Below are 27,195 nucleotides of genomic sequence, written 5' to 3' on the forward strand. Positions count from 1 at the left end.
CCCTTTTTGCCTATTATGTTTAAAAGGTTAGTCATGTGGGGCCTTCCAAATGATCACGCTAGTTTACCTTATTGTTTGTTACCTGAATTGAATCATGCAGGGTATCAAGTAATCACTTTCTATGGAATTTTTATGTAATGAAAACATTTGACCAATCTCTTCAACAAGACAATATATAAAAATAAAAATTCAAAAAGAAAATAAAGGAGAAAGATATTACATTTGTTTTAATAGATTTCGTTGTTTTTCTTTTCTTTTCTTTTCTTTTTTCTATATAGAACTAGTGTATACCATGTTGGTGGCTGAAAATGTGACGTCTATAGCTTTGGAGTAGTAGCACAAGAAATAATAATGGGAAGACATCCAGGAGATCTCTTGACTTTATTATCTTCACCATCTTCTCAAAATTTTATGTTGAATGAAATATTAGACCAACGCTTGCCACCTCCGAATCAACTAGTTGAACAGGATATTTTTATTGTTGTAACTATAGCATTGGCATGCTTAGGCACCACACCAAAGTCGCAGCCTACAATGAAATGTGTGTCCCAAGAATTTCTTTCTCATAAGAAACCAATACCCAACCCATTACATGCAGTTTCACTGTGGCAGTTGAAGAACCAGAAAACCTATATTTATATGATTGGAGAGTGAAACTCCATCATGAAGCACTTGCATTAGGTTGAGTATCATATTGTTTAATGAATTTATGTGAATGAAAATGTGTACGACAATACAATGATATATGAATCATGTAATTTCTGTCAGGTTTATTTACTTTTATTTATGATTTGTAGCCTGTATTTTGCATCATAAAATATAAATCCTTACCACTTTTCTAATACCACACAACTATCATCCTAATAGGCATTGTGGAGATTGCAAAGGCTTATCCATATGCATTACCGCAAGAAAGACTGGTACTGTGTTTTCCTCGTTATAGAATCCATATTAGTAAAGGCAAATTTAATAAGCAAATAATTAATAAGATAGAAATGAATACAAAAGACCTTGACTCTTCTAAAGTCTTCTTGGGCCAAGATCAAAAGCCTGAAATCCTAAGTTTAAACCTAACAAAATGACTTCCTGACATTAGAACAAGTATATTGTAATTGAAAATAAAAAATCAAAAGAGATATTTTACATTTGTTAGTCTTAAGCAGTGACACTAACAAATAAAGAGTATTAATGCATTCTTTGACACGGTTCAGTCTTTGCTATGCTAGTCGTATCGCTATGACAAACAATGATAGGTCCAATCATGCAATACTTGATTTATGGTTAAGATTAATGACACAATTTTTCATAGTCAAGAGCTAATAACCCAAACTAGTAAGGCTATAAATGAACCAAGCCGATCATGAACTATTCAGGCTCGGCTCGATAAAAAGCTTGTTCAGGTTTGTTTATTTATAAATAAGTCAAGCTTAAGCCTTAGTTTTAGGCTCGTTTAATAAACAAGCCAAGCTCAAGCAAAAAAATTTGTTCACGAATAAGCTCATTAGCTCTTAAGCTTGATACACAACAATTCAAGTATAGACTCATTTATAAGTTTATATGTGTTAACTAAATATACTCATTATACATATCTTAATAATGACATGGCCAACATGAGACCACTACTTATATTACCTTAATTTTTTCCTTCCCTTTAAACTGATCAAGAACCACTTTAGACTATAGTTACATTTAAAAATAAATAAATAATTAAGTAGGTCACATGTGATCCTTCCCTATCAATCATCTAAAGTTATGGAACATGTTAGTATTTTCTCATTCATAATAGCTACAAACATGTATTTTTCTAATCCTTCACCATCTAATGTGAATGTAAAAATTGTATTTTAAAAAATTGCTAAAGCTGTAGACAATGAATGATGAATAAATGAATTTAATTATGTAAATTATTAATTTGAATAGTAGCTAATCATAAGTAAGACTAGATGCATGATAAAATAAGTATACTATTTTATTTTTCTTTTTTCTTAATTTTAGAGATTTAAGTATTTAATAATGTAATTTTTTTAGATCTCAAACTCAAAAACTTGACCTGAGCTCAAGTTTGAGCATGATATCAAGCTTGAGTTTGACTGACTAATTAGTCAAGCCAAGCCAAGCTCAAACTTTTTGGCTTTCCCACAAACTCAAGCTCAAACACTTTTTTTAAGCTTGTCACAAGCTCAAGCCAAGCTCGAGCTTTTGATTTTTCCTAACAAACCAAGCTTGAACATGCACTACTCGACAAAACTCGGCTCGTTTACAGCCCTTTTGAAGCTGGGGACTCAATGATTTAGCCCCTCAATGAATTTGCATGGATGGTTCCGCTTACAAGTCGTGCATAACCAAATTTTCTTGACAGATAAAAGATAGGACATGGAATTACAAAGTAGAATGTAGGAACCAAAATATTTTCTATACAGAACATAAGACCAGTAACTAATGTACCCTGCCTATCACTTTCCCTAGATTCCTTTTTAAGTCCTCTGGCAAAATCAGCCTAGCAATTAACCAGCTGCAGATTAATTCATTAGTTATACCTAATCATGGCACCATTCCTATTGATCTCTAAACCAATAGTAGCATGTGTTATTTTCATTCTTTCCTTTTCTTCAACTATAGATAGTGCAATATTGCTAGTGAGAGCGACTCATCATCATTGCTTGAACATGAAGCAGAGGCTCTGATGGAGAGTGGTTGGTGGCGCTGGTGGAGTTCCAATAGAAACAATACCTCAAGTCATTGTAAGTGGCCTGGTATAGCTTGTAACAAAGCTGGAAGTGTGACAGAGATTAAACCACCTCGTAACTTCATGGTGGGTGACAAATTTGTGAAACTCAACTTCTCTTCCTTCCCAAACCTTGTTCGGCTTGATCTTAGTGGGAACGGACTCCAAGGAAGCATCACTGCTCATTTTGGTGTTCTTTCAAAGCTCATGTACTTCAACCTGTCCTCAAATAATATGACAGGTGAGCTAACTACTTGGCTAGCAAATCTCACCCAATTAGTAGAGCTGGATCTTTCAAATAACCATTTTAAGGGTCCCATCCCCATGCAACTGGGGAATCTGAAGAATCTGGTTACCATAAACTTAAGTGGTAACGTGCTCATAGGTCCAATCTCTTCATCCCTTGTTCATTTGACCAACTTGACATCTCTATGCCTCAGTTTGAACCAAATCAACAGTTCCATCCCTTCAGATGTAGGAAATTTGAAAAAGCTAGTTCACCTGGATCTTAGTTCTAATTACCTTAATGGTTCAATTCCCTCATCCCTTAATCATTTAACCAGATTGAATTATTTGTCCTTTCATTCAAATTTCATAGAAGGTTCATAGACCAGGAAATTAGGAATGTAGAACATTTGAGTTCGCTGGACTTGTCTAATAACAAGATGTCTGGTGTCATACCAATTGAACTTACCAAATTAACCCAATTGGAGTACTTAAATCTGTGCTCTAACCCACTTTCTGGCCGCATACCTCCTAAAATAGACTTGCTTTCCAATCTTCTACATTTAGACCTCTCCCATAACAAGCTTGTGTCCATATCCCAACTTATATTGGGAATTGCAACAATCTAAAGCATTTGTCATTGAACAACAATAGTCTGAATGGAAGCATTCCAGCCCAGGTTGGGAGCCTTTCACTACTTTATATTGACATTAGTCATAATGTCATCAGTGGAAAGATAGCTCACCATCTGGGAGAATTGACAAGCCTGGAATTCTTGAATCTCTCCCATAATAGTCTCTCTGGTACCATACCTGATTTCCTTAACTCCATGACCCAGATATCATCCATTGACTTGTCATATAATAATTTGGAGGGTAAGATTACGTGCAAGTTTAAAGATAGATACCCACCACAAGCAATCATTGGCAACAAGGGTTTATGCAGTGAATTCAAGGGTATGCCTTCTTGCTTGACATCTACAACCACAGATTCGAAAGAAGAACCAGAGAGGGATAGGTTTCACTTCTCCACTGTCATTCTATATCTATTATTCTACCTTTCTATTTTTGGATATCTATATATATTTCTATCTACAAATAACAATGTTGAATCCGAGAGAACTGTAAACAATAATGGAGATTTACTCTCAATATGGAATTATGATGGAAGAATTGCATATGAAGATATCATTAAAGCAACCGAGGACATCAACATCAAATATTGTATTGGAACTGGAGGTTATGGCAGTGTTTACAAAGCACAGTTGCCCAGTGGAAATATTTTTGCCTTGAAGAAACTTCATCAACTAGAAGCAAAGGAGGCAGCTCTCATCAAGAGTTTTGAAACTGAGGTAAAAGTATTATCAGAAATAAGCCATCGAAACATTTTGAAGCTTCATGGATTTTTTTTACACAAGCAATGTATGTATTTGGTTTATGAATACATGGAAAGGGGAAGCTTATATTGTGTCCTAAGCAATGATGATGAAGCTGTTGAGTTGAACTGGACAAAGAGAGTGAACATTGTTAAGAGTGTGGCACATTCTTTATCTTACTTGCATCACAATTTCAACCCAACAATTGTTCACCGGGATATATCAAGCAGCAACATCCTATTGAATTTGGAATTTGAGGCATTTGTCTCTGACTTTGGTACAGCAAGACCTCTGAATCCCAATTCGTCCCATGAAACTATACTTGCAGGCACATATGGATATGTTGCTCCAGGTGAACACTTCAAGCCTTCTTCTACCTCTTCATCACTTTAATATTTCATACTTCTTCCTGGCACTTTTATCGTTTAGACTTGAATAACATGCTAATAAGAAAATATAAAACAAATATGTACTAAGGGCGTTTTTTTTTTTTTTTTTCCCTTTTTTTTTGCAGAATTTGCCTATACTATGGTCATGACAGAAAAAAGTAATGCCTATCGCTTTGGGGTAGTGGCACTAGAAACAATAATAGGAATGCATCCAGGAGAGCTCCTCTCGTCATTATCACCATCTTCATCCAATCAAGATGTAATGCTAAAGGATGTCTTGGATCCACGCCTCTCACCTCCAACAGATAAACGGGATGTGCAAGATATTGCCCTTGTTGCAACAATAGCATTTGCATGCTTACATTCCAACCCAAAGTCCCGACCAACCATGGAAAGCGTGTCTCAGGAATTTCTTTCTCACAAAGCAACATTGGTGAAACCTTTCCGTGAAATTTCAATATCACAACTTTGGCAGAAAGAATATATTTGAATTTAGAAAGACCTAATGGATGATGGATATAGTGTCTAGATCGATGTAAAATCACTCCTTTCCCAAGTTTTGCAAATTGAACGCATCCCACTTAGCCCATAGGATGAAGTTCATAAGTTGGTAGTTTTTGTAGTCACTAAAAATTATATGAGCAAATAATTAAATATAAAGGGATTCAGTGTAGCTTGATCTTCCACTTAGAATTAATTTGTATGTAGCTTATAACTTTCATCTAAAACTACAACTTGGAAGGTTGACATCCCACTAATTTTCAAGGAATATTATACATTTATACCCATCATATGCACTGATTGCAACGAAGGGTTGAACTTGGTTTATCTCCTTACTTTCCACCAACCACAACCACACTCCTCCAATAACTAATTTATGAAATCTCATTCCTCAGTTATGCATTTCTTCTCAAAAGCAATGATGAGAACATTCAATTTATGCACAAAAAAATAAATTAATTAAAAAGGGGGTGTAGATGTGTCATCAAGGACTTATGATGGGAGAATATCATATTATTACATATTTGAAGCTACAAGGAATTTCACAAAAAAAAAAAATTGCATTGAAACAAGAAGGCAAAATCTAAAGAATAGTTGAATAGTTCACCTGAAGCATCATATAAAAGCATCTGCTGTTCTGATGTGATGAATCAAGAGCAAGTAGTCTGCCAAAGTTGGATAGAAAATCTCCACTTCAAAATTCAACAGAACACAGTAACTTGGATTAATACTCCCTCCTATCACATAAAAGATCTCACATGTAAGTTTCATATAACAACAGATCACACATGTAAATTTCATGGTATGCCCATAATTCATGTAAGAGGATAAAAGTATTAGTCCTAAAATATCAAATAATTCTCTTACATCATGCCTTGGCCAAACAATAGATGGGTGCAATTGTGATGCAGAGTATATAATAATGCATGTTCCACACCATTTATTGCCTTCAATCCCTCTCCTATAAAAAGTAAGAGATTTTCTCATTATGGTATAGAGATCATTGAGGGGATAACAGGACTGCCACTCATTAAGTGCCTCATTTGTAAATGAAAGAACTATCTTTCTATACCACCTGGTTTGTCCAAAATGTTTCATTGTTTACGTCTACTATAAACAACAGATAGTCACTACAGATCATTAAAAACAGCAGTCCTTAATGCAGCTGTTCATTGAAAATGACAATCATTTATTCTTCCTGGTCTGAAAAGAAATGCTTTTCAATATGACTAGCAAATCTGTTCAAACCTGTAACAAATCAATTTACCATGGAAAACCAGCCGCACTAGAAGGCTTGCAGATTAAATTTTAAAAAAACAGCTTAATTTACCAAAAAATTGTATATAAACCCCAAACTATATTCTTTACATAAAAAATAAAAATAAAATAAAAATAAAAAATAAAAAAGGGTGCTTAAGAAAGAGAATTACCCACCACCAGTCTCAGAGTTTGAATATGCAACAAATTCACATTCAATAAGCAATAAGTTATTGTGCATGTATACTAAAAAGGAAAGGCTGGGAAATATTTTGGATTAACTATAATGCTCAAAACCAATTACAAACCATATAAGTGCAGCTTCATGATTCTCTCCAGGGCAACTTCACCAGTTACATATCAAAAAGACAAAACTCCAATCTCCAAAACATAGAGAGCAAGCCACACTGTCATCTCTCATAAAGAAAACATCGACATTGATTTTCAAAACAACCCCCAGATTTTTTTTTTTCTTCTGTTGGGAAAGATTCCTACATCCCTTAAAAGATGACATAAAAAGAAAAGGAGACAAAATGGGTACAGAAGAGATAATATGGTTCTCAATGTTATGGCTTTGAAACACTTGGTTTTGGGGAGCGGTGAAGATGGTGATGGTGATATGGAGACGCATGCGGACCATTTGGTATGGAGAGGCTCCTTGTTGGTTGTCCATTCCTAGAAAACCCTGTCTGGATTCTACTGCAGTTTCTAGCATTTGGGTAGGACCCCAAACGCTCTGCTTGCATAGCCTGAAAGAATGATGAAGAGCAGGCCATGTCCTTGAGGTTGGGCAAAGGCTTTAGTGCTTCAACAACTTCACTCATCAGAGGTCTGGCTTTAGGGTCAGGACTAAGGCAGTGGGCAGCCAACTGAAGCGCTTTTTGAGAACCTTTGACTGAGAAGCGGCCTTCGAGCCGAGGATCTAGAAGTCGATAGAACCTTCGCCTCTCTCCAAGATGTGGCCTTGCCCATTCCACCAAGTTATGCTCCCCATTTGGTCGGGTTTTGTCCATGGATCTTCGGCCAGTCACCATTTCAAGCAAAACAACCCCAAAGCTATAGACATCGCTCTTCGATGTAAGATGTCCTGACAGACAATAGATAGTATTAGCCACAGATGATTCAGATAACTCACTTAAACTCTTATTTAGGTTAAATTAAAGACGTTGATCACTCAACTGAGCATTAGCTAGCAAAAATTTTATTGTTTCACTTTTTCTTTTTTAAGAGAACCAAATCTTTCTATACTTCACATACTTTCTATCCTCTATGTCATCCATTTGCCCCAGCAAAGGTTATAGGTGCAACTAGTGGAAGAGGAAGTCACGTGAAACAACTTGAAGGTTAGCTGAAAATAAAGAGGGATGAGGTCACAATAGCATAAGTTTAGCAATGAAGGTGTTGCAACTAGCAACATCAAAGAGGTGAGGATGGTAGTGGTATCAGTGATGGTGACCATGTCAGTTGCAAGCTGGAGCCATGGTTTAGTTTCAGCTTTGGTATTTGTAAAGGTAACATACATGGTGCGAAAAGAAGATATGTGCAAGGAAAACACAACAATTTTTATGAAGTAACAGATAGTGCTAAAAAAATAAACCAGGATCAAGGAGTGCTAATTTGATAGCAGCATTGAATTATATTAGACACAAACACACACACACACACACAAACCTATAAAACATAATGCAGAATGATGATACAAACAGTCCAACCACACTAACCTGTCATCACATACTCCGGGGCAGCATAACCATAAGTTCCCATCACTCGGGTAGATACATGAGTTTTCCCATCTTCTGGACCATCTTTGGCAAGTCCAAAATCAGAAAGTTTTGCATTGTAATCCTGGAATAGAAAGTTCTTCCCAATGAGCAAAGACAAATATAGATGTTGTTCACATAATTTGAATCACAAATGGAACTTCTTAAATAAGGAAAGAAAATAAAATAATTACACACCGCATCCAACAGGATATTAGATGTTTTAAAATCTCGATATATAACTGGCTTTTCAGCTTCCTCATGAAGAAAGGCAAGGCCCTTTGCAGCACCAAGGGCAACTTTCATTCTGATGGACCAAGGAAGAGGCAGGGACCCTGCTCCATGTAACATAATTATTACCATAGACAGCAAATTAAATTGCCTCCTAGAACATTTTCATTTGGTACTAAAAGACATTATCCACTCAGTCGTAATAATTAGGTGGTCTAAAGAATTTTTCATGCCATTACATAAGAAATGCAATCTAATACAATGCACAGAAAATATAGTATTGTTTCCAAATGGTCACTTGTTGAGTACTTTTTTTATCAGTGTTCATTTGTTGAACCCTTGAAGACAAATCAATGGTAACAATTGTTAGAAATATGTGGTTAAATGATTTTTTTTTTTTTTTTTGATAAATAACAGAAATGTATTAAAAAGAAGCCCAGGTACAGTGGGGGTGAACATGGAAAACAGTACATCAAACACATAAATTACAAAGATCAAGCATTTCTAAAAAATTAGAACAAGGGAAAAGATTAAAGGAAGAACTCCACTCTAGCAAGGTATGAAGAAGAAGAGATTTAAGATCTGAAGAAGACCCCTCCTTCCCTTCAAAACATCTTGAGTTCCGCTCTCGCCAAATACACCATAGGACACAATAGGGGACAGCCCTCCATAAATCAATGCTCCAATGCCCACCGAAGGAACCTTGCCAACTCGAAAATAAATCAGAGACACCATGCGGCATAACCCATTGAAGACCAAAAAGAGCCCACACGTGAGGGGGGTGTTTGAAATATGTGGTTAAATGATTAAATTTATCATATCTCAATAGCTTAAACTTTTGGGATAATTGGTAATTTAACAACAATAATCTATCCCAGGGATTTCTCAGAGAAAGAACTCAGACACACACATAAACCAAATATATGCCTTAAAATTACATTTCTGTGTGTGTACGTGTGTGTAGTTTATGGCTTAAAATTGCATACGTCAAATCTTCATTGCCTTTCATACGCACTTAAATCTGTAATAATTTTTTCTTCCCACAAAAAGCCAGTAAAACCTGAAGCTTTAGCTAATATTTTCTTTTCTTCAACTTATATTATTTATGAATATAATTAGAACCAGTTTTATAAGGAAACCCTATAGCAAAAAAAGATAATTGGGAAAAATTAAAAGGGTTGAGATAGCATTGAACAACATTAACTCTCCAGGGCCACTTAATAGGGAGCAATGAAAAGGGAAAAAGGAAAAGTTAAAAATAAATAAATAAATAAATCAGGTTATTACAAGATCCGAAAGAACATAAGTGGAGAGTAAATATCCTATTTTAAGGAGAGCAGCATTAAATAATTAGCCAATTTTAAATGATAGAATAAAATTCATGGATATCTCTTTCATAGCCAACACCGAATAATTTGTTGAGGATTCACGGCTAACCCAATATTAAACACATGCAAGATGGAGAGGAAATTTGAGAAAAGTGAGTGCAAATTCATACTTCGAAAAAGGTGATTCTCCAAGCTTCCTCGAGGCATAAACTCATAGACAAGTAGCCTCTGATCATCCTCAATGCAATAACCAATTAATTTAACCAAATTAGGGTGGAGAAGGTCACCGAGATAATTAACTTCAGCCTGCCATATGGAAAAGAAACAAAATTACCTTTTAAGTCATAGAAGTGAAGGTAACAAGCTACCCAAATCTCCAACCTGATATTAGTGCAAAGAAAAGAAATAAAAAAGTTGATAATGAATTCTCTTACCAGCCATTCTTTATGACCTTGTAGTCCATCATGGTTGAGGGTCTTTACTGCAACTGCAACCCCTGTTCCAGGTTTCACCGGAGCAGTTCCATTCTCATTGATCCAACCCTTGAATACGCAACCAAACCCACCCTCCCCAAGAAGACTCTCAGGTCTAAAACTCCTCGTTGATGACTTAAGCTCATTAAAACTGAATTTTCGAAGTTGTGAAGCAACTTTCAATTCCTCAACCAAGTTGGGAGTTGATGGAGTACTTTCTGCTATGCTAGTTGTCGAGGATGACACAACAGGAGCAACTGGCTGGTCTTGGCTGGTATCATTTGTAGATTTACTCTCCGCTGATTCACAAACAGAAATGACACAATCATTTGGATCTAATTCAACCATAACCAGCTAAGCTATAAATAAAAGAATCTGCTAATCCTGAGCTCAGATAGACTGGAAGACGTACAATATACATGTACAAGCAGACAAGCCTCTAAATGCATGTAGATGCATACACATAGGTAGTTTGTTACTGTAAATAGAACATGTATTGAATTTAAGGTAAAGCACCAATGTTGTGCTGTGATATAAGAAATCCTTGAAGCCTAAAGGAAGCTCCAAAGAATAACTGAAACTGTGATTTAGCATGACTAGTAACCTGATGAAATACGAAACAATTTATAGTCTAAACAATGCTCCAAAGCATGACTAGTAACATGATGAAAAATATTAGGTTCAAAAAGTCCACATGGGTCTGCCAATACATAAGAGTGTATAACATAATTCATTAAAAGTTTTAAATTTCACGGAAGCATGTTGAGCACTTGCCAACACTAGAAACGTGTACACATTGATATGGGGATACATAAGAACGATATACGTGTTTGGTTAAAAAGTCATTACTTTCTTCAATGTCTAATTATGTAAATAAATTAATGCTTCATCAACACGATCTACAATTCATTACAAGGGCATCACTCTTCTACTTCACTACTCATAATAACTCTTGAAAATCATTCGACAAAAATTTAACAAGAGAGAGTTTCCATAAAGCATATTCAAAACAAGCATGCTGCAGTGTGTGTGTATTTCTAGGGAGCATCCACCACCATAACGTGGAAGTTGAACCTAAACTAAGATTATAGCGTGAAATCATGGTTAACCATGCCAGGATACTATTGCAAGCTCGGGCATCTAGAAATATGTTTCACAGCAGTGTTAGCCAATGACCTATATATAAGGAACTTATACTGCATTAATTGATCCTATCAAACATTTCTGGAAGCCATTATATTATGTCCAATTATTCCCTTCTAAAAGGGATTGCAACTTTGCAATAAAATTTATAAACAGGGACAACTCCCTGTGATTTGAATTTGTCTTATTATTATTGGCAAGTTACACACGTACTCAATGGGTTCTAAACCTACAATCTCAGCCTCCACGTGGGAGGAGGAAGTGCCATTTGAGCAAGAGCTTATTGGCAGGTATTGCATCTTCGCAAGTTCCTAACCCTTTCTGATTAAGAAACAACAAACTAACAACCGGCAACAAATCATATCTCAGGGAGACCAAAAAAATAAATGAGAAGATTGCCACATGGTCATATTTTGTAATTTCCTAGAAAGGAGCAATCTAATAATTATGAACCAACTATATTACCGGTAGTCAATTAACAGTATTAACGGACTAACGTTATTAATGGACAGAACTAACTAAGTACTTATTAAAGTCAATATCCATAACCTGCACTGATGGAAAATCTTAGAAAGAAAATAGATTCACAATGTAAAAGAAATAAATTCAGTAAAAATGGAGATCAATATTCCAAAATGTGCTGTAAGTAATATCCACATCAAAGCAAAGAACAAAGTCAGATATAACATACACTTCAATATCAACAGGCACCAAACAGGTACAAATGTAATATGATCATAAACAGACTAACACAAAGAATCAATCAATATCTACAACTACATAAAACCATATAACAAGATTGATCATATTAAGGAAACGAAGTAGACATAGAACATTTGTTTAAAAGTAGAATAAAAGTATACCATATTGAGTGCTAGTGCCACTCATAGAGCCATCCACTTTGGACTTTGAAGACATGCAACTTCCAATGAACCTAAACTTAAACCAACATCCTGTCATCTCATTTTCTTCATCTTTCTTTTTCCTTCCCTTTGATTTTTCCACATCCCAAGCCCCAACATTAAAAGCATCAGGACCTAACCCCATCTCTCAAATCCCTAAACTAACTCTCATATCTCAAAAGCATCCCATTTCAGCAATCACCACCATTCCAGTCTATTTTAACACAACCTCCCCAAACCCAAAAACATCAAAATGCAGCAGCATATAACCTTAGCAATCAAAAACCACCAAAACAAAAATAAAACAACCCAGAAACACAAAAACCGATTAAATAATCAAAATTCAAAAACACCCATTAGTGCATACCCAACCCTTGATCATATAAACCCAAAATCACTCAACCCCAAATGGGTTTTGGAATATGCTTGAATGCTCCATATGGGCAACACCCAGATCACAAAAATGTACATGCAAACTGAAAAAAAAAGCATCACCTTGAGTAATCAGTAGCTATAACAGAGATGAAAGTTTCAAAATTTAGTGCTGTTAAGAACCTTAAAAATCGAACAAACAAAAGCTGAACAGCTTAGACCAAAACAATGTAGTACTTTTTTTACTCCGAAATTTTAGCTAAACCAAACAGACACACACACATATGCTTCACTCACTCCCACAGTGGACAGACAGACATACTACAATAGCAGCAAGACTAAGCTACCAGTACCAAAAACAAGCATTGTGATTGTGGTTTCTAGGGAGAGCAAGACAAAAGCTTTTAAAGGCAATGGAAGAGCACAGAGATAGAGAAACGCTCATTTTGCGTGAAAAGGAGAGAGAGAGAGAGAGAGAGAGAGAGAGGAAGAGAGTGAAGTGGCATTGGTATACATGGTAAGTATGTTTGTTGGAGAGTGAGACAGAAGAGAAAGTGTAAAACTACAGGCAGTAAGACTGTGACCGTGTGTGTGAGAGTGGCAGCTGGACTTTGATTACTGGTCAGCTCCTCGAACTGACCCAATTCCCAAGAGACACAGCAATGGCCAGTGTTCAAACAATTTACCAAAAATAAATTCTTTTTTAATAATTTATAGAGTATTTAGAATCATTAACATTTCTTTATTGAAAATATTAAAAAGTATAAAAATTTTAATTTTAATATATTAAAATATAATCTTGAATTCTCAAAATTAGTTTAAATTCGATTTTTTTTTACTTATAAAAATACAATTTAATCTTTAAAAAATAATAATGATAAAGAATGTTGCAATTTTGAGTTCTAGCCGGCTGTTATTAAAAATTTATATTTATCACATGTATAGAGTGCTAGCGTGACACATAAAAAAGTTGACGCGGCATAGGAATAAATTTAATAGAACTATGGAAGAAGAAATCAATACATTTTAAATATTTTAAAGAACAAATTGTTACTTTTTAAATTTGAAAAAAAGTAATGAAATTTAAGCCAAATTTTAAGGGAGGGGGTGTATATTTCAACTTTTATTTTTCCCTTAAAAAAGGTGCAATGTGCTACATATGAATAGTAAGTTTCATTATAAATTTAATTAAATTGTAAGTCGAGTTTATGTACGGAAACATTCAACAATATCAATGATGAAATGATCTCACCTAGGTAAATAAATTAGTTGTTTTAGTTTTCGTGTCAAGCACTATGGATTATGAAATATGTCATTTAGCACTAAAATTAAAATGAACACTTGGAGCAAAATTATGCTAAAATTAAAAATTAATTTGAATTACAATTATACTTTGACTTTAATATATTACATATGATTACTAGAATCCATTATTTATGTCAAAAAAAGGGGGGCAATATCACAACGTTGTACCTATACTTCTACAATACTAAACCATTTTCCAAAAACAAAATGAGTAATTTTTCAATACTCCAAGAGTATTGTTCATTTCTCTCACGTAATAATGAGTTTCATTAATTAAATTTATAGTATAACTCATTATTCATATAAGAGGAGTGAACATAATTACTAGAGTATTAAATAATTTTTCAAAAAAAAGGAATATTCTTCATTCATTCTTCCACCTAAGCATAGTTTTGATTTTATGTGAAATTAATTCTTCTTTAAAAATAAATGTAAAATTAATTCATTGCCATCTTGGAAGGAGTAAATGCATTTATTTCACCCAAAATAGGAAATTTACTCAATACTGAAGGTGCAATATTCTTTTTCTTAATTGAATTGTGGGTCTTATTATGAATTTTATTAATGTGACTGGAAAATTATTAGATACTTCTGAAGTATTATAAATGCAAAGTCTCCCCTCTCACTTGGTGGGACCCACCATTCATGTAAAAGGAGGGAGTATGCATTTATGATACTTTGAGAGTACACAATAATTTCCCAAGAGATGCTACGTCCACAACATTTTTACAATATTTTTACAACAAATCACATTTGGTTAGTTGTTATTAGTTCAAATTTGAACCTAACACTAAGATTACTTTTTTGCCCCAACAATAGCAATCAGTAATAACCTGCCACTTAGAATTTATTGTAAAAATATTGTGAACATATCATTTTTCTTTTTAATGTGACCTATTATTTTGTAAAAGAAGACATCTCACATCATAATTATCGTTCCAAACAAAGCACATATGTAATAGCATTAATTAATTGTCATGCACTACTTGGTAAATGTGCATTCATTTCCTTTTTTTTAACGGAAATGTATTTATTTCTATGTATTAATTATATTTTTTATGTATTAATTATCTATTTGTGTTGTACTAATTATTGATGTAAAGTTAAATTTCACTTTAATCTCTATACTTCATTAGTTGTAACAAATTAAAATCTAAACATTTAAAAATAACAAATTAAACCCCAAACAACGAACTAAACCCTATAGTCAAATTATTGTAACATTGTTAAGTTAACGTGAACCATAAAAGAGAAAAAGAAGAAAGTTAACACTGGAAATATTTGGGTTTTTTTTTTTTTTCCTTTTCAAATTATTGGCATAACCCAGATTTGATTGAAGGTAAGAATACTGAGCAAAATTCAGATTCTTAACTCGGTTGCAAAGTCTAGCATACATGGATGTAATGTTCATTCGATCACATAAAACAAGGCACAACAAATTCCATACGATTAATCACAGTAAATTTAAGTAAGCATGTCATATGTCCGCAGAGTAACATAGCACACATAAATTTTTAGATTGATTAAGATATTTCCACACTGAACATATATAAGATGAAAATTGATGAACAATGGAGATGGCAAATAAAATAGTTCCACACTGAAATTAAATTTTCTGTTGTCTCTCAAGCATCCTACAAAATACAGAGCCAAATTTAGGGATGCTTGTGGAAGCCACTAACGGTACTCGCATCATGGAATCAGATTAAACCCGTAAAACCTATTGAACAGTCTTCGTTCACCAAGATCTTCAGTGAACTTTATTTCAAAAAGAATTCTAAATCATCAAGCGGGTCATGCCCTCTCATTCCAGCTTCATGGTTTTCGCTATCGTTGTCATCATCATATTTGATAATTAACTGTACAAATTAGGATTGAAAAGTTGAATACCAATGATTGCTTGACTGAAAAGGAAAAGAAGAAAGAAGAGGATCCCATCAAGGGACTCCTTTCCCATCCATTTGCCTACAACTTATTCGATCAACTTTTATGTACAATTTTTTTAAACCTTATTTTTTCTTGTTTTTTTAAACTACTAATACACCTTAGCACATTTTCAACTAAAAAAAAACGATTAGAAAAAACCAAGATAAACTTATACCAAATGCATATGCAGTACCCCAAGAACCAGATTCACCATTAATGTCAACGAGTAGTGTTGGGACTGGGAGAGCTGCAACGTCGGGCAGTATGTGGCTGGGTTAAGTGGTGTCAATATTGTTAGTTCATGGCCTCAAGGCTCAATCAAATTTTCTTAATGTGTCATCTCCCAAACAAGTGTTATCAAAGGTTATGATGGTGTGCGGCAAAGTTATTAAGGTCTCTCTTGTAGTTGAAGTGAGAATGGAGTGACAAAGTTTTCAAAGTACCTTTTGTAGTTAGAGCAGGGACGAGGTATATGTATTTGAATCTCTCTCTCTCTCTCTCTCTCTCTCTCTCTCTCTCTCTCTCTCTCTCTCTCTCTCTCTCTCTCTCTCTCTATATATATATATATATATATATATATATATATATGAGATGAGTTTAACTTATCCCTAGTGTAACTTTGTAATAGTTACACCTCTCTCTCTCTATATATATATATATATATATGAGATGAGTTTAACTTATCCCTAGTGTAACTTTGTAATAGTTACACCTTTTTTTAAACCATTGATTTACAAAAAAATCTATCGGTTAAAAATTCACTAATAATTATGTTATTATTAAATATTTAATGCTATGAAAAAGTCAGCTCATTTATTTAATATTGTCATTTTATTTTCTCTCTCCCTTTATTCATTAAAAGTTTGGATATTTTAGAACTTTTAAACCATTATAGCGAGAGATAAAGCAAGGAAAAAAAATTTGCAGAAGAAGAAGACGAAGACAACTTCGAATCCACAACAAGCCACTAGACAGGACTGCCCATTTGCATAGCCATTAACTCAGACTGGAAGTGACTATTTGGATGGATTATGGATGTTAATTGCAATTGTAGTTGGACTTGAACATCCCAGTATTTCTCTTTTTACTATACTTGTCTTTCAAAATATTTTCTTTCCCCTAAATTTCTAGTGGCATGGAAATCCTTATAAAAGACATCTAATTTTATTCAATAAAATTTGTATATAAAAAACCTTACATCAATTCACTTGTACAGGTGTGTTGTCTCCAACCAACTCATGTCAAGACTCAATCTCAAAAGCACATATTGTAAAGCTCTCAGTTTTTCTTTTCATCGAACACCTAATAAGAGCCTTCACGGAGGTCCTAGCATATGAGAGAGAGAGATAGAAGAAGAAGACAACGATGGAGTGTGAAGCAATTGTATATATAATTCAATTGTAAATCTTTCTTTTTGAAATAAAAAGCAGCAGATTACTTTTAAATTCAATTGTATATATAATTGTATAAATTTTATTTAAAAAAATTTAATTTTATCATCAAATATCTTTCTTTTTTTTTTTTCTTTTTTTTTTTTGATGGGATCAAATATCTATTTAATTTCTCTTTTAGGATGAATAGGTTGTTGAAAATGACAAGTGCCCTTTATCAAGTAAAAAACAATAAATAAGGAGAGAGACAAAAGTGGAAAGTAATAACATTTAATGATGTCTTTTTTAACCGTTAGATCTCTTAAAAATCTATGATGTAAAAAATGTGTAACTTTACAAGAGTTACATCAGGTGTAACTTGAACCCATCTCTATATATATATAATATGATTTGCGTCATATAAAGCAAGTTCATACGACCTACACAAATGAAATTGGAAAAAGGCTCAACAAAGTAGTATTTCTCATGGTACTAGATCAAAGAAAAATGACACGTCATCCAAATTCAATGTACATGGACATGCAAGATTTTCATAGATGAGTGAGCAAGATTGACATATGATTCTTGTGGATGGTTTAGAAAGTTTATGGATGATGCATGGTTAAGGAAAAAAACACAATAGGCAAATAGAAGTTAGTAGGATTTATTTGTGGCTGAAAAATATGAGGTTTATTAGCCCACAAAAAAGTAATAACTCACACATACAATATACATTATTGGGTATATTTTATGTGGGGCTAGCGAACTTATGATCCGGCCCATGCTCTACTAGGGCCCAGGGCCCGCGCCGAGAAGAGTATTTGCCGAGGACGAATAGGGAAAGGCCGAAATGCCGGGGGCACAGCCGAGGATGACCCTGTCCTCGGCAATCCAAGACTTCAAAGGGAAGAGCAACATCTCATTGAAAGGCTGCCCCTAAAAAGCCCCCTGAAGAAGAGGCGAGTAGAATGGGACCCACGTGGGGGTACAGTGCAAAACTGGCTCAAAGTAAATACGTCCCCTCCACATTAAATGCACCCGCCAACGTCCTAACCATATTAATGAGAAAAGACTCCTGAACAGGGTGACTTCGATCATCGCAACCAACAAAAAGTAAGGGGAGGCAGCTGATGGGACGGGTACTGAAGTAGACACCTGCCTGATCAACAAATGGAGGGCTAAGATCAACCAAGAAGGGCTATATAATGTGAAGGTTGATGCGCCAAAAAAAAGGGGGCTGGGAAAAAAGGCCAAGAACCAAAGCCTTCCAGATCACCTCGAGGAGAAAGACTCCTCGAGCGAACACGGTTTAATTCTGTATAAACACCTCGACTAACCACTGTCCGGTGACCGAGATCTAGCCTTTCAAACCCACGCTCTACAAATGATATTGTTTGGGCCTTTTTACATGCGAACCCAACATCATTTTGGGTCGTTACAAATTGAGTCCTTATAATTGGCACCGTCTGTGGGAAAGGCTTGTGTGTTGGCACAGGTGGTGGGCGTAAAGTTCCACTAGGGGCTACGTTTCTTCACTAGGGGCTGCGCTTCATAGTGTCAGCAGCACGGATGGTTCTAGGGGCTTGGTCGAGGAGCTCATCCCCCTAAACCAAGGTCCCACGCCATAGTCGAGGGGTTAATTCCCCCAACTACTTAAAAATCAAGTTTTCGACAGAACCAAGGTATTGCATGGTCCTCGGACTTAAACCTATGGGGAAACCAACTACTTAAAAATCAAGTTTTGGACAAAACCAAGGTATTGCATGGTCCTCGGACTTAAACCTATGGAGAAACCAACTACTTAAAAATCAAGTTTTGGACAGAACCAAGGTATTGCATGGTCCTCGGACTCAAACCTATAGGGAAACCAACTACTTAAAAATCAAGTTTTGGACAGAACTAATGTATTGCATGGTCCTCAGACTCAAACCTATGGGGAAACCAACTACTTAAAAATCAAGTTTTGGATAGAACCAAGGTATTGCATGGTCCTCGGACTCAAACCTATGGGGAAACCAACTACTTAAGGGAAATCTGGACACTAAGTTGGACCTAACAATACACAGGACGTCTCGGATGATGCCTACATCCCAATTGAAGGAGGTTCAGACATGAGTTCAAAGCTCTATAGGTGCGGGTAAGCTAACGTTCCGAAATATGATTCTAAATATATCGCATGTACAATCATTCATACATGTTAAGATAATTAGTTCAAAAATCATAAATAATAGTAAGTATTGACGAGGGCAACTAACAAGTAATTAAAAGGAGAGAGGAAGAAAAGAATTTCATATATGTGTTCAACAGGTTCAAACTACCAACAGACTACAAAGTTTTCAAAAAAAAAAAAAAAAAACTAGTTAATCATTAAACTAGAAACAAATACGAAGGCTGGCCGGGGTTTCTACTTCTTCAATTCTGTGTCGGCCACATCCTAGAAAGGCAGAATAGGACCAGCTTCAACGCCCTGGAGAATAGTCCCTTCTGGGGAAGACTGAGCAGGTTCAGTATTGGTACTCTTGGGGACCACAGCGAGGGGAATTGCCTGCAGGGGCTGGGCAAGTATGGCTGGCTCTTCGATATCAGGGATCTGAGCGCTGACCATAGGCTCAACATCCTCTTTGGGTACCTCGGGATCCATATGTTCAGGTGCTTCTATTACATCATGAAACTCTCCCCCTTTAAGCGACTCGCCAGGAGGGACGTCGACCTGTGCAGCTTCCGACTGAGTGAGCCCTCCCTCATGTTGATCGCTCACAGCCTCGGAGCTGGTGGAGGCGGCCTCACGGATGGCTATAGGGTAAAATATGCTCTCCGCTTTCCACAAGTCAAACGAAGCATCCACCCCAGCTTGGTTTAAGGCCTCTTCCCAAACCTGGGAGCAGTATAGCCTGCATACTCTGGAAATTTGGGCTTTAAGGGAAGCTTGGGTTTCAGCTACCCCCGCGTTGTAACCCTCATCCTCAGCCGTTTCCTTGGCAGCCTTAGCCTCGTTTCTGGCAAACTCAACCTCCCGCTTAGCCCTTATGACTTCGTCCCGGGCATACTCCGCCACGCCTTTATCATTCTCTGCCAAGATCAGTCTCTTCTTTAAATCACTGATCTGCTCTTTGGCTATTCGCAACTGATCCTCGGTTTCGAGTAGACGTTTTGTCTGTTCCTCGGCCTGTTTTTGAGCACCATCTAAACCCGCCGAGGCACTATCTCTTTCTCGGATAGCCTCCTTTAAGGCGTCCTTAGCCTTTGCGAGGTCGTCCTCGGAAGCTTTGAGAGTCCGTGAGGCGTCTAGGCGTTTGGAGGGTTCATTCTCGACGGTCTTACTCTGCTTGTTAACTTCCTCCTCCATTCTATATATGGCCTGGAAAGCCTTTTAAGTGAGGAAAATACATTGTGAATGACAAAACAGGGAGCAAGAGTTAATAAAGTTTTAGGTTTCAAGAGCCTTACCATTCCCAAGTACCTCTTCGTACTGAGGAAAACCTTCTGCATCCTCATTTTCTTCAACTCATCCATGTCATTGGAAAGCAGCATAGTTCTTCCTAATGCGTCGGCCACATAACCCCCTTTGCCATCTCCAAGGTCCCTCATGGACGCGGTTTCCAGCAGTGACCCCCTGTGGAGCATTGGGGCGGGAAGCCAAGCGCTTGGCAAGGATTGGGCTTCGATCCCCTTTCCCTTGCTTTGGGCGGATTGGGCTTTAGTCTCTTTACCCTTGCTTTGGATCCCAATCTTCAATTGTTTCACACGCGGGGCTTCATCCCTCTCCTTGGAAGATTGGGATTTTCCCCCATCCATGGCTTCCTTACCCTTGGGACTCCTCTTTCTCTTTGAGTCAGTGGGCCCCGGCCGAGGAGGTAGAACTGGTTGGGGAGGAGCAGGAAGTTTAAGGCTGGGAGATTATGGCTACGACTTTGTGGAGGATGACCTAGTCTGGATGGTCTGGGGCTGAGGTGGTGGAGACGGAGTGCTGGACTGTGGTGTTCCTTGCGCATCCTTCCCCGGTTGACCCTCGAGGAGGTCAAATAAGCTGGTCGGAGGCTTTCTCTTAAGTCCCATCTCGGTTTGGGAAGATGTGCCTACTAATGACAATTCCGCCTTAGATAAGGCCGGGTCACCTATATCACCAGAAGGATCCTCGGATTGGTCGGCTAGGTCAAATACCCCAAATCCCTCCTCGGATCGATCTAACTCGCCTTCGTCCTCCGCTGCTGGGTGAGAGGAGGAGAGGTCCACCAATGGGATGCCCTCTAGGGCAGATGATCCTTCGGAAATTAAAAATCCTGATTCGACCACGGTGATTTTTGGGAGCTGAGGACGGCTGGCGCTGATCACGTGCCTGGGGTCGGCAAATGACTTCTGAAGGGGAACGTACCCTAAGATTTTGTGAGCGGCTTGGACTTGACCCTCTCTGTCATTTACGAAAACTGCCGCTTGAAGAACAGTCTCCAAGTCCACCCGGTTAACTAGGTGAAAGTGCCGGTGAAAAGCGTGTGGATCTGCAAAAAAGAAAACATGTGCATGGTTAGTTACTGAACCACATCAAATTAGAATGGCACAAAGGGTCGGCGCCCTTCCATTCCCTATACCCCACCTGGTTCTCCTTCTATCGTGGGGCACGGATCGCCATCATGCCATTCACCGGAAACGATAAGGAAATCCTTGTTTAATCCCTTGTTGGAATCAGGGAGGCATTGAATTAGTCGAACCCTCTCATCTCTCGTCTTCATATAGTAGGATTTCCCCTTCAAATTTTGGAGATTATAGTACCAATTCACGTCGTGGTGGGTCAATCTTAGCCACATCTTTTCGTTTAAGGCATCCATACAACCCAGAATCCTAAACATGTTGTCGGTGCACTAGGTGGGGGCTAGTCGGAAATGCCTGAGGTAACCCTTCGTTACCGACCCCATGGGGATTCTCATACCCCCCTCTACGAAGGCGAGGACAGGAATTACCACCTCGCCCGTTCCCCTCAGGTAGTACCACTCCCCCATCTTACAATGCCTCAGACTTACGTTGGGAGGAATCCTGTAATCGGCGATGAACATTTCCATCGTCTCCTCAGTATCAACTAATTTCCTCAGTCTCAATTTAACCATCTCTATGAGTTACTAAACAAACTCAACCAGTGACGGGAGAAGAAAGGGAACCAGAGAAAAATAAATCCAGAAAAGAAAAAGCACGAGTTAATGGAGGCAGGGAACTTACAGAAAAGAGGAAAGACGCTTCGGACAGGCATTTTGTGCTGGAGATAGACTTGAGTTTGGACAAAAGTTCAGATGAACCCAAGGTATACGCGCTAGAACTCTTAAGTGCAAAACTAAAGAGACAAATCTGTTCCAAAAATCATTTATGCTTCCTATTGAGAGTAACTGCACGAATTTTCCCGTCCATAAAGGCCAAAGAAGCCCCACCGTTAGATCTCCATCATGCCGTAGAACGTGGGAAACACAGAGCCGCCTACATTTAATGAGGCCACGTTTCACCTTCCAAAGTCTCCAGGAACGTGTCTCGGGCAGACGAAAAGTCTCGGGAACTGATAGGTGATAAGGATTGACAGACATTGACAGATGTCTGATGTTATCAAAACCCTCCTATCCGTCCGAGGAGCCAAATAGCAGGATTTTGAGGGGCTATTGTGGGGCCAGGGAACTTATGATCCGACCCACGCTCTACTAGGGCCCAGGGCCCGTGCTGAGAACGGTATTTGCCGAGGACGAATAGGGAAAGGCCGAAGTGCCGGGGGCACAGCCAAGGATGACTCTGTCCTCGGCACTCCAAGACTTCAAAGGGAAGAGCAACATCTCATTGAAAGGCTGCCCCCAAAAAGCCCCCTGAAGAAAAGGCGAGTAGAATAGGACCCACGTGGGGGTACGGTGCAAAACTGGCTCAAAGTAAATATGTCCCCTCCACATTAAATGCACCCGCCAACGTCCTAACCATATTAATGAGAAAAGACACCTGAACAGGGTGACTTCGATCATCACAACCAACAAAAAGTAAGGGGAGGCAGCTGATGGGATGGGTACTGAAGTAGGCATCTGTCTGATCAACAAATGGAGGGCTAAGATCAACCAAGAAGGGCTATATAATGTGAAGGTTGATGCGCCAAAAAAAAGGGGGCTGGGAAAAAAGGCCAAGAACCAGAGCCTCCCAGACCGCCTCGAGGAGAAAGACTTCTCGAGCGAACACGGTTTAATTCTGTATAAACACCTCGACTAACCACTGTCCGGTGACCGAGGCCCAGCCTTTCAAACCCACGCTCTACAAATGATATTGTTTGGGTATTTTTACGTGCAAACCCAGCATCATTTTGGATCGTTACAAATTGAGTTCTTACATTTTACATATAAGAAAAAGTTCCACATAGAAAAAATGTTTAAAAATAAATAAATAAAAATTAATATAGCATAACTAGACCAAAACTCATAAGTTTAAAATTTTGAGTTAAATAGAATTCTTATACGTTATGTCGTGGTCTCAATTGGAAACTCTTTTAAGATGTTAATCTCCTAACACACTCATGGTCCATTTGACAAAAAATTAATAGTTATTTTTTGTTCTTAAGGAAAAATTTTTCTCTTAGATAATTGTTTTTTTTTTTTTTTTTTTTGGGTGCAAAGAAAAAACATTTGTCACATTCTTATATAGTACTTCCAATGATTCAAGGTACTTAAACTTTTTTAAAAAGTTTACAGACAAAAATTTCACAACTACTGATATGATAGATTATTAGTGATAGATAAAAAAGTAATTAGTGGTAGACCTAACTGAGAATCAATAAAGCCTACCAACTCAATTGTTGTAAAATACTAAAATTTGTGTGTTTTGCAATTGTTCTGGAAAATAAGAGAGAGAGAGAGAGAGAGAGAGAGAGAGAGAGAGTCCATTTGGGCCCAAAGGGAACTTGTAACTATTAGAAGTTTAGAACTAACAAAACCGTCGAAGCCCATAGCCAATTAAGGATGGTCTAAAACGGTAAGGACTTGTGCTGTGGATCAATTCATAAGCTCAAGCTCAAGAAGTTCACCAACAGCCCATTGATCTCCACATGGGATTCTATTCTGATTCAAAGGTTTGTCAGTTTTCTTATAAAAAGAAAAAGGTTTATCAGTTTAAGTTTAGATTCAATTATGTATATCAATTATTTAATTTCTTTACTTTATGTGAAACTCAACACTTTCGCATAATCACATGCACTGACATTAGGCTAAACTTATTGGCTTGTAACTATGTTATTTAAAGAAAAAGTTATTACTTTCTCCTTTGTTTTTTGGTCATCAATATTGCATCAAAAGTAACTGGGTTTTCCAGGCAAAGTTAAGCATTTCCTGTGGAAGGCATGTACATGTACTAATAGTTTGCCAACAAAAAATAAACTTGCTCAAAAGAAAAATACTCTCGGACCCTACATGCCATCTCTGTGGCTGTCTAGCTGAAGATGTCATGCATGCTTTATGGGAATGTGAAGCTATAAAGTCGGTGTGGGGATTGGATTTTTTTTTGGGTGGGTTAATAGGTATCTGAGATTTTCGCCACCACAACATAGTTGTTTTGAGGCAAGAAAATGCGATTGCACGTGCCTTAAATTTGAGAGCAAAAATTTATTTTACTTTATTTGTTTAGAAGGAGTCTGTTCCACCTAATATGGATAATATAGTTTCTGCTAATTTCTTAGCACACAAATAATACTATAGATGACTTTTTTCTCAAAAAAAAATAGTAACTGGGTTTTCAATTGTGAATACCAAGATTTGTATGTATGGAATCCCAAACCACAGTAATTGTTTAAGCCCATAGCCCATAAACTTGGCCCACACAGAGCTTCAAGTCGGCAAGCAAAATCGGCTAAACTTGAACCCATGAAGTCAGACCAAGGCCCGTTAATATAGTCCACAACCCATGGATTCTATCCGCATGACTAACCAAATTAACACTTCAAATTGGTCTAAGTTAGGCCCACATAATTCAACCCATAGGCATGGCCCATAAAACGACCAAGTTCACGAGAGAAAGAGGAGTCGTCCAGCAAATGGGAAAAGCTAATTGGATACAAACGGATTCCATAATTTGTCATCGTAGGCCGGACTATTAGTTAATGAACTATTTAAAAAAAAGTATTAATATTATTTTTATGAAAAATATAAAAATTTATTAAAAAAAATTAATTATTTTTTTCTTTTTCCATAAAAAGTTTCTAAACAAATACAGGACGTCCATGAACAAAATCCTTAATTACAACTGTGAAAATTAATTTTCAAAATTAAAGGTTTAAGGGCTGCTGACTGTGGTGGCATAAATGAGATATATGATTATTTCACATATAATAGTGTTCACGCTTCACACCATCTCACACTACATTCACATTTTTTTTATTTTCATATCTTGGGTACATAAAATATAGGACATCTATTATTAAAAAGTAGACATTGTGTGAAGTATTTCACATCCAAAAGTATGAAACAATAACTATTTGACATAAATTGTGTGAAGTATTTCACATCCAAAAGTATGAAACAATAACTATTTGACATAAATGGTCATGTAAAGTTTTTTATTCTTTTTTGAGAAAGAATGATCATGTAAAGTTGAATAGAAATGGATTTTATTTTTCCTTGGTATTTATACAACGGAAAAACTAGAATTTTAAATTACAAGGCCCAAAGTATAATTTTACTAAAAAATTGATTTTAGAATTTGATGCAACAATGAATTTGATTAGTGCCACATCAATACTTAACAATAAATAAAAAAAATATGCCATACCAATTATCAGTTTTTTATATATAAAAAAAGAGACAAATTTATGTAATAATAAATATGATTAACACCACCTCAACAAAATGATAAATAAAAATTGTTGTAAGGACTCGATTCGTAACGAACCGTAACAGTGTTGGGTTCGCACGTAAAAAGACCCAGACAATATCATTTGTAGAGCGTGGGTTTGAAAGGCTAGGCCTTGGTCACCAAACGGTGGGTTTTTCGTGGTGTTCATACATGGTTCGGTTTTCTTCACCCCTGGAGTCTTTCTCCTGAAGGTGGGCTGGGAGGTTCTGGTTTTTGGCAATTTTTCCCAGCCCTTTCTCTAGGTTATTTATTTTTCCTTTTATATCCACCTGCGTTCATTGTCCTTCGTCCACGTATAGGGTCAACCTTTCCAAGACCGATACTTGTCCCATCAACCCATACCCAAAGTCGTTGGGGGTGGTTGTAAAAGCCATAAAATACGGCTCTGTCAGGTTCAGAGTATTGAATGGCAGTAAGGGCAGTTTTCCCTGGATATTTCTTAGATTTTTCTTTCAAGTTTTAGTCCTATACCGTTTTTACCCCTTCTCTCCGGTGGGATTTTGAGTCTGCCGAGGGCTGAATTGTCCTCGGTTGTATTCCAAGGCTACCTTGTGTTCTATATTATCGAGCTTGGGCCATAGCCCTCCTCGGCTTGGACCTTTGGATTCCCCATGGGTGAATGGGCCTGGCCCATAAATCACTTGGGCCCCACAATTGTAATTACCTTTTTTTTTGTTTTTCAGAAATGATGCATTAATTTGTATGTCCTATATAATAAAATTTGTACTAGTGTCATAATTCTAGATAAATTCCTTTGACCAATTAATAGAAGAGAAGAAAAAATATTTATTTTCGAATTATTTGCAATTTCATTTTAAAAAAATAAAATATTGTTGCTAAGTTTCCCAAAATTACAAATTAAATAAAAATCATATTTATCATCTAATTATATGCCAAGTAATTTTTGAAACAAAAAATAAAAAACTAATCAATGTTACCAAGAAAAAGCGGAGGAAAAAAACCAAATTTTTAACTGTCTTGGGGTCTAAAAAACAAACAACCAAAGTCAAATAACATAATTAATATAAGTCAATTGAATTTCAGAAAGGTAAATAATTAACAA

At 36.7% G+C, this 27,195-nt stretch overlaps 1 protein-coding gene and 1 pseudogene across 4 annotated transcripts; one reads left to right on the plus strand and one right to left on the minus strand.

Moving 5' to 3' along the window:
* The first annotated feature begins 33 nt into the window (after positions 1-33).
* Positions 34-5,591, plus strand: LOC115972212 (annotated as a pseudogene). The gene is made up of 2 exons (XR_004087450.1): positions 34-108; positions 2,624-5,591. The product of XR_004087450.1 is annotated as an MDIS1-interacting receptor like kinase 2-like (transcript).
* Positions 4,667-13,270, minus strand: LOC115976844 (probable serine/threonine-protein kinase PIX7). 3 transcript variants are annotated; one of them, XM_031098352.1, is made up of 8 exons: positions 12,271-13,270; positions 10,226-10,563; positions 9,962-10,097; positions 8,431-8,567; positions 8,194-8,317; positions 6,781-7,559; positions 5,823-5,952; positions 4,667-4,734 (listed from the first exon to the last, which is right to left on the minus strand). In XM_031098352.1, exons 1-6 carry the CDS (start codon positions 12,452-12,454, stop codon positions 7,039-7,041), a joined length of 1,440 nt encoding a protein of 479 aa, XP_030954212.1. In that variant the 5' UTR covers positions 12,455-13,270; the 3' UTR covers positions 4,667-4,734; positions 5,823-5,952; positions 6,781-7,038. The 3 variants fall into 3 exon arrangements, with proteins under 3 accessions (XP_030954212.1, XP_030954213.1, XP_030954211.1); XM_031098353.1 differs by lacking the exon at positions 4,667-4,734 and having other exon boundaries at positions 5,693-5,907; XM_031098351.1 differs by lacking the exon at positions 4,667-4,734 and having other exon boundaries at positions 5,693-5,952.
* Between the last annotated feature and the right edge of the window lie 13,925 nt (positions 13,271-27,195).

Source organism: Quercus lobata, chromosome 2 (genome assembly GCF_001633185.2).
Source record: "Quercus lobata isolate SW786 chromosome 2, ValleyOak3.0 Primary Assembly, whole genome shotgun sequence".
Taxonomy (NCBI): Eukaryota; Viridiplantae; Streptophyta; class Magnoliopsida; order Fagales; family Fagaceae; genus Quercus; species Quercus lobata.

Coding starts and splice junctions, on each gene's coding strand:
- LOC115976844 (XM_031098352.1), bottom strand. CDS start 12,454: ATGGGGTTAGGTCCTGATGCTTTTAATGTTGGGGCTTGGGATGTGGAA. Junction 8,318..8,430: donor CTAATATCCTGTTGGATGCG/GTGTGTAATTAT, acceptor TTTCTATTCCAG/GATTACAATGCAAAACTTTC. Junction 7,560..8,193: donor CCCGGAGTATGTGATGACAG/GTTAGTGTGGTT, acceptor ATTGTCTGTCAG/GACATCTTACATCGAAGAGC.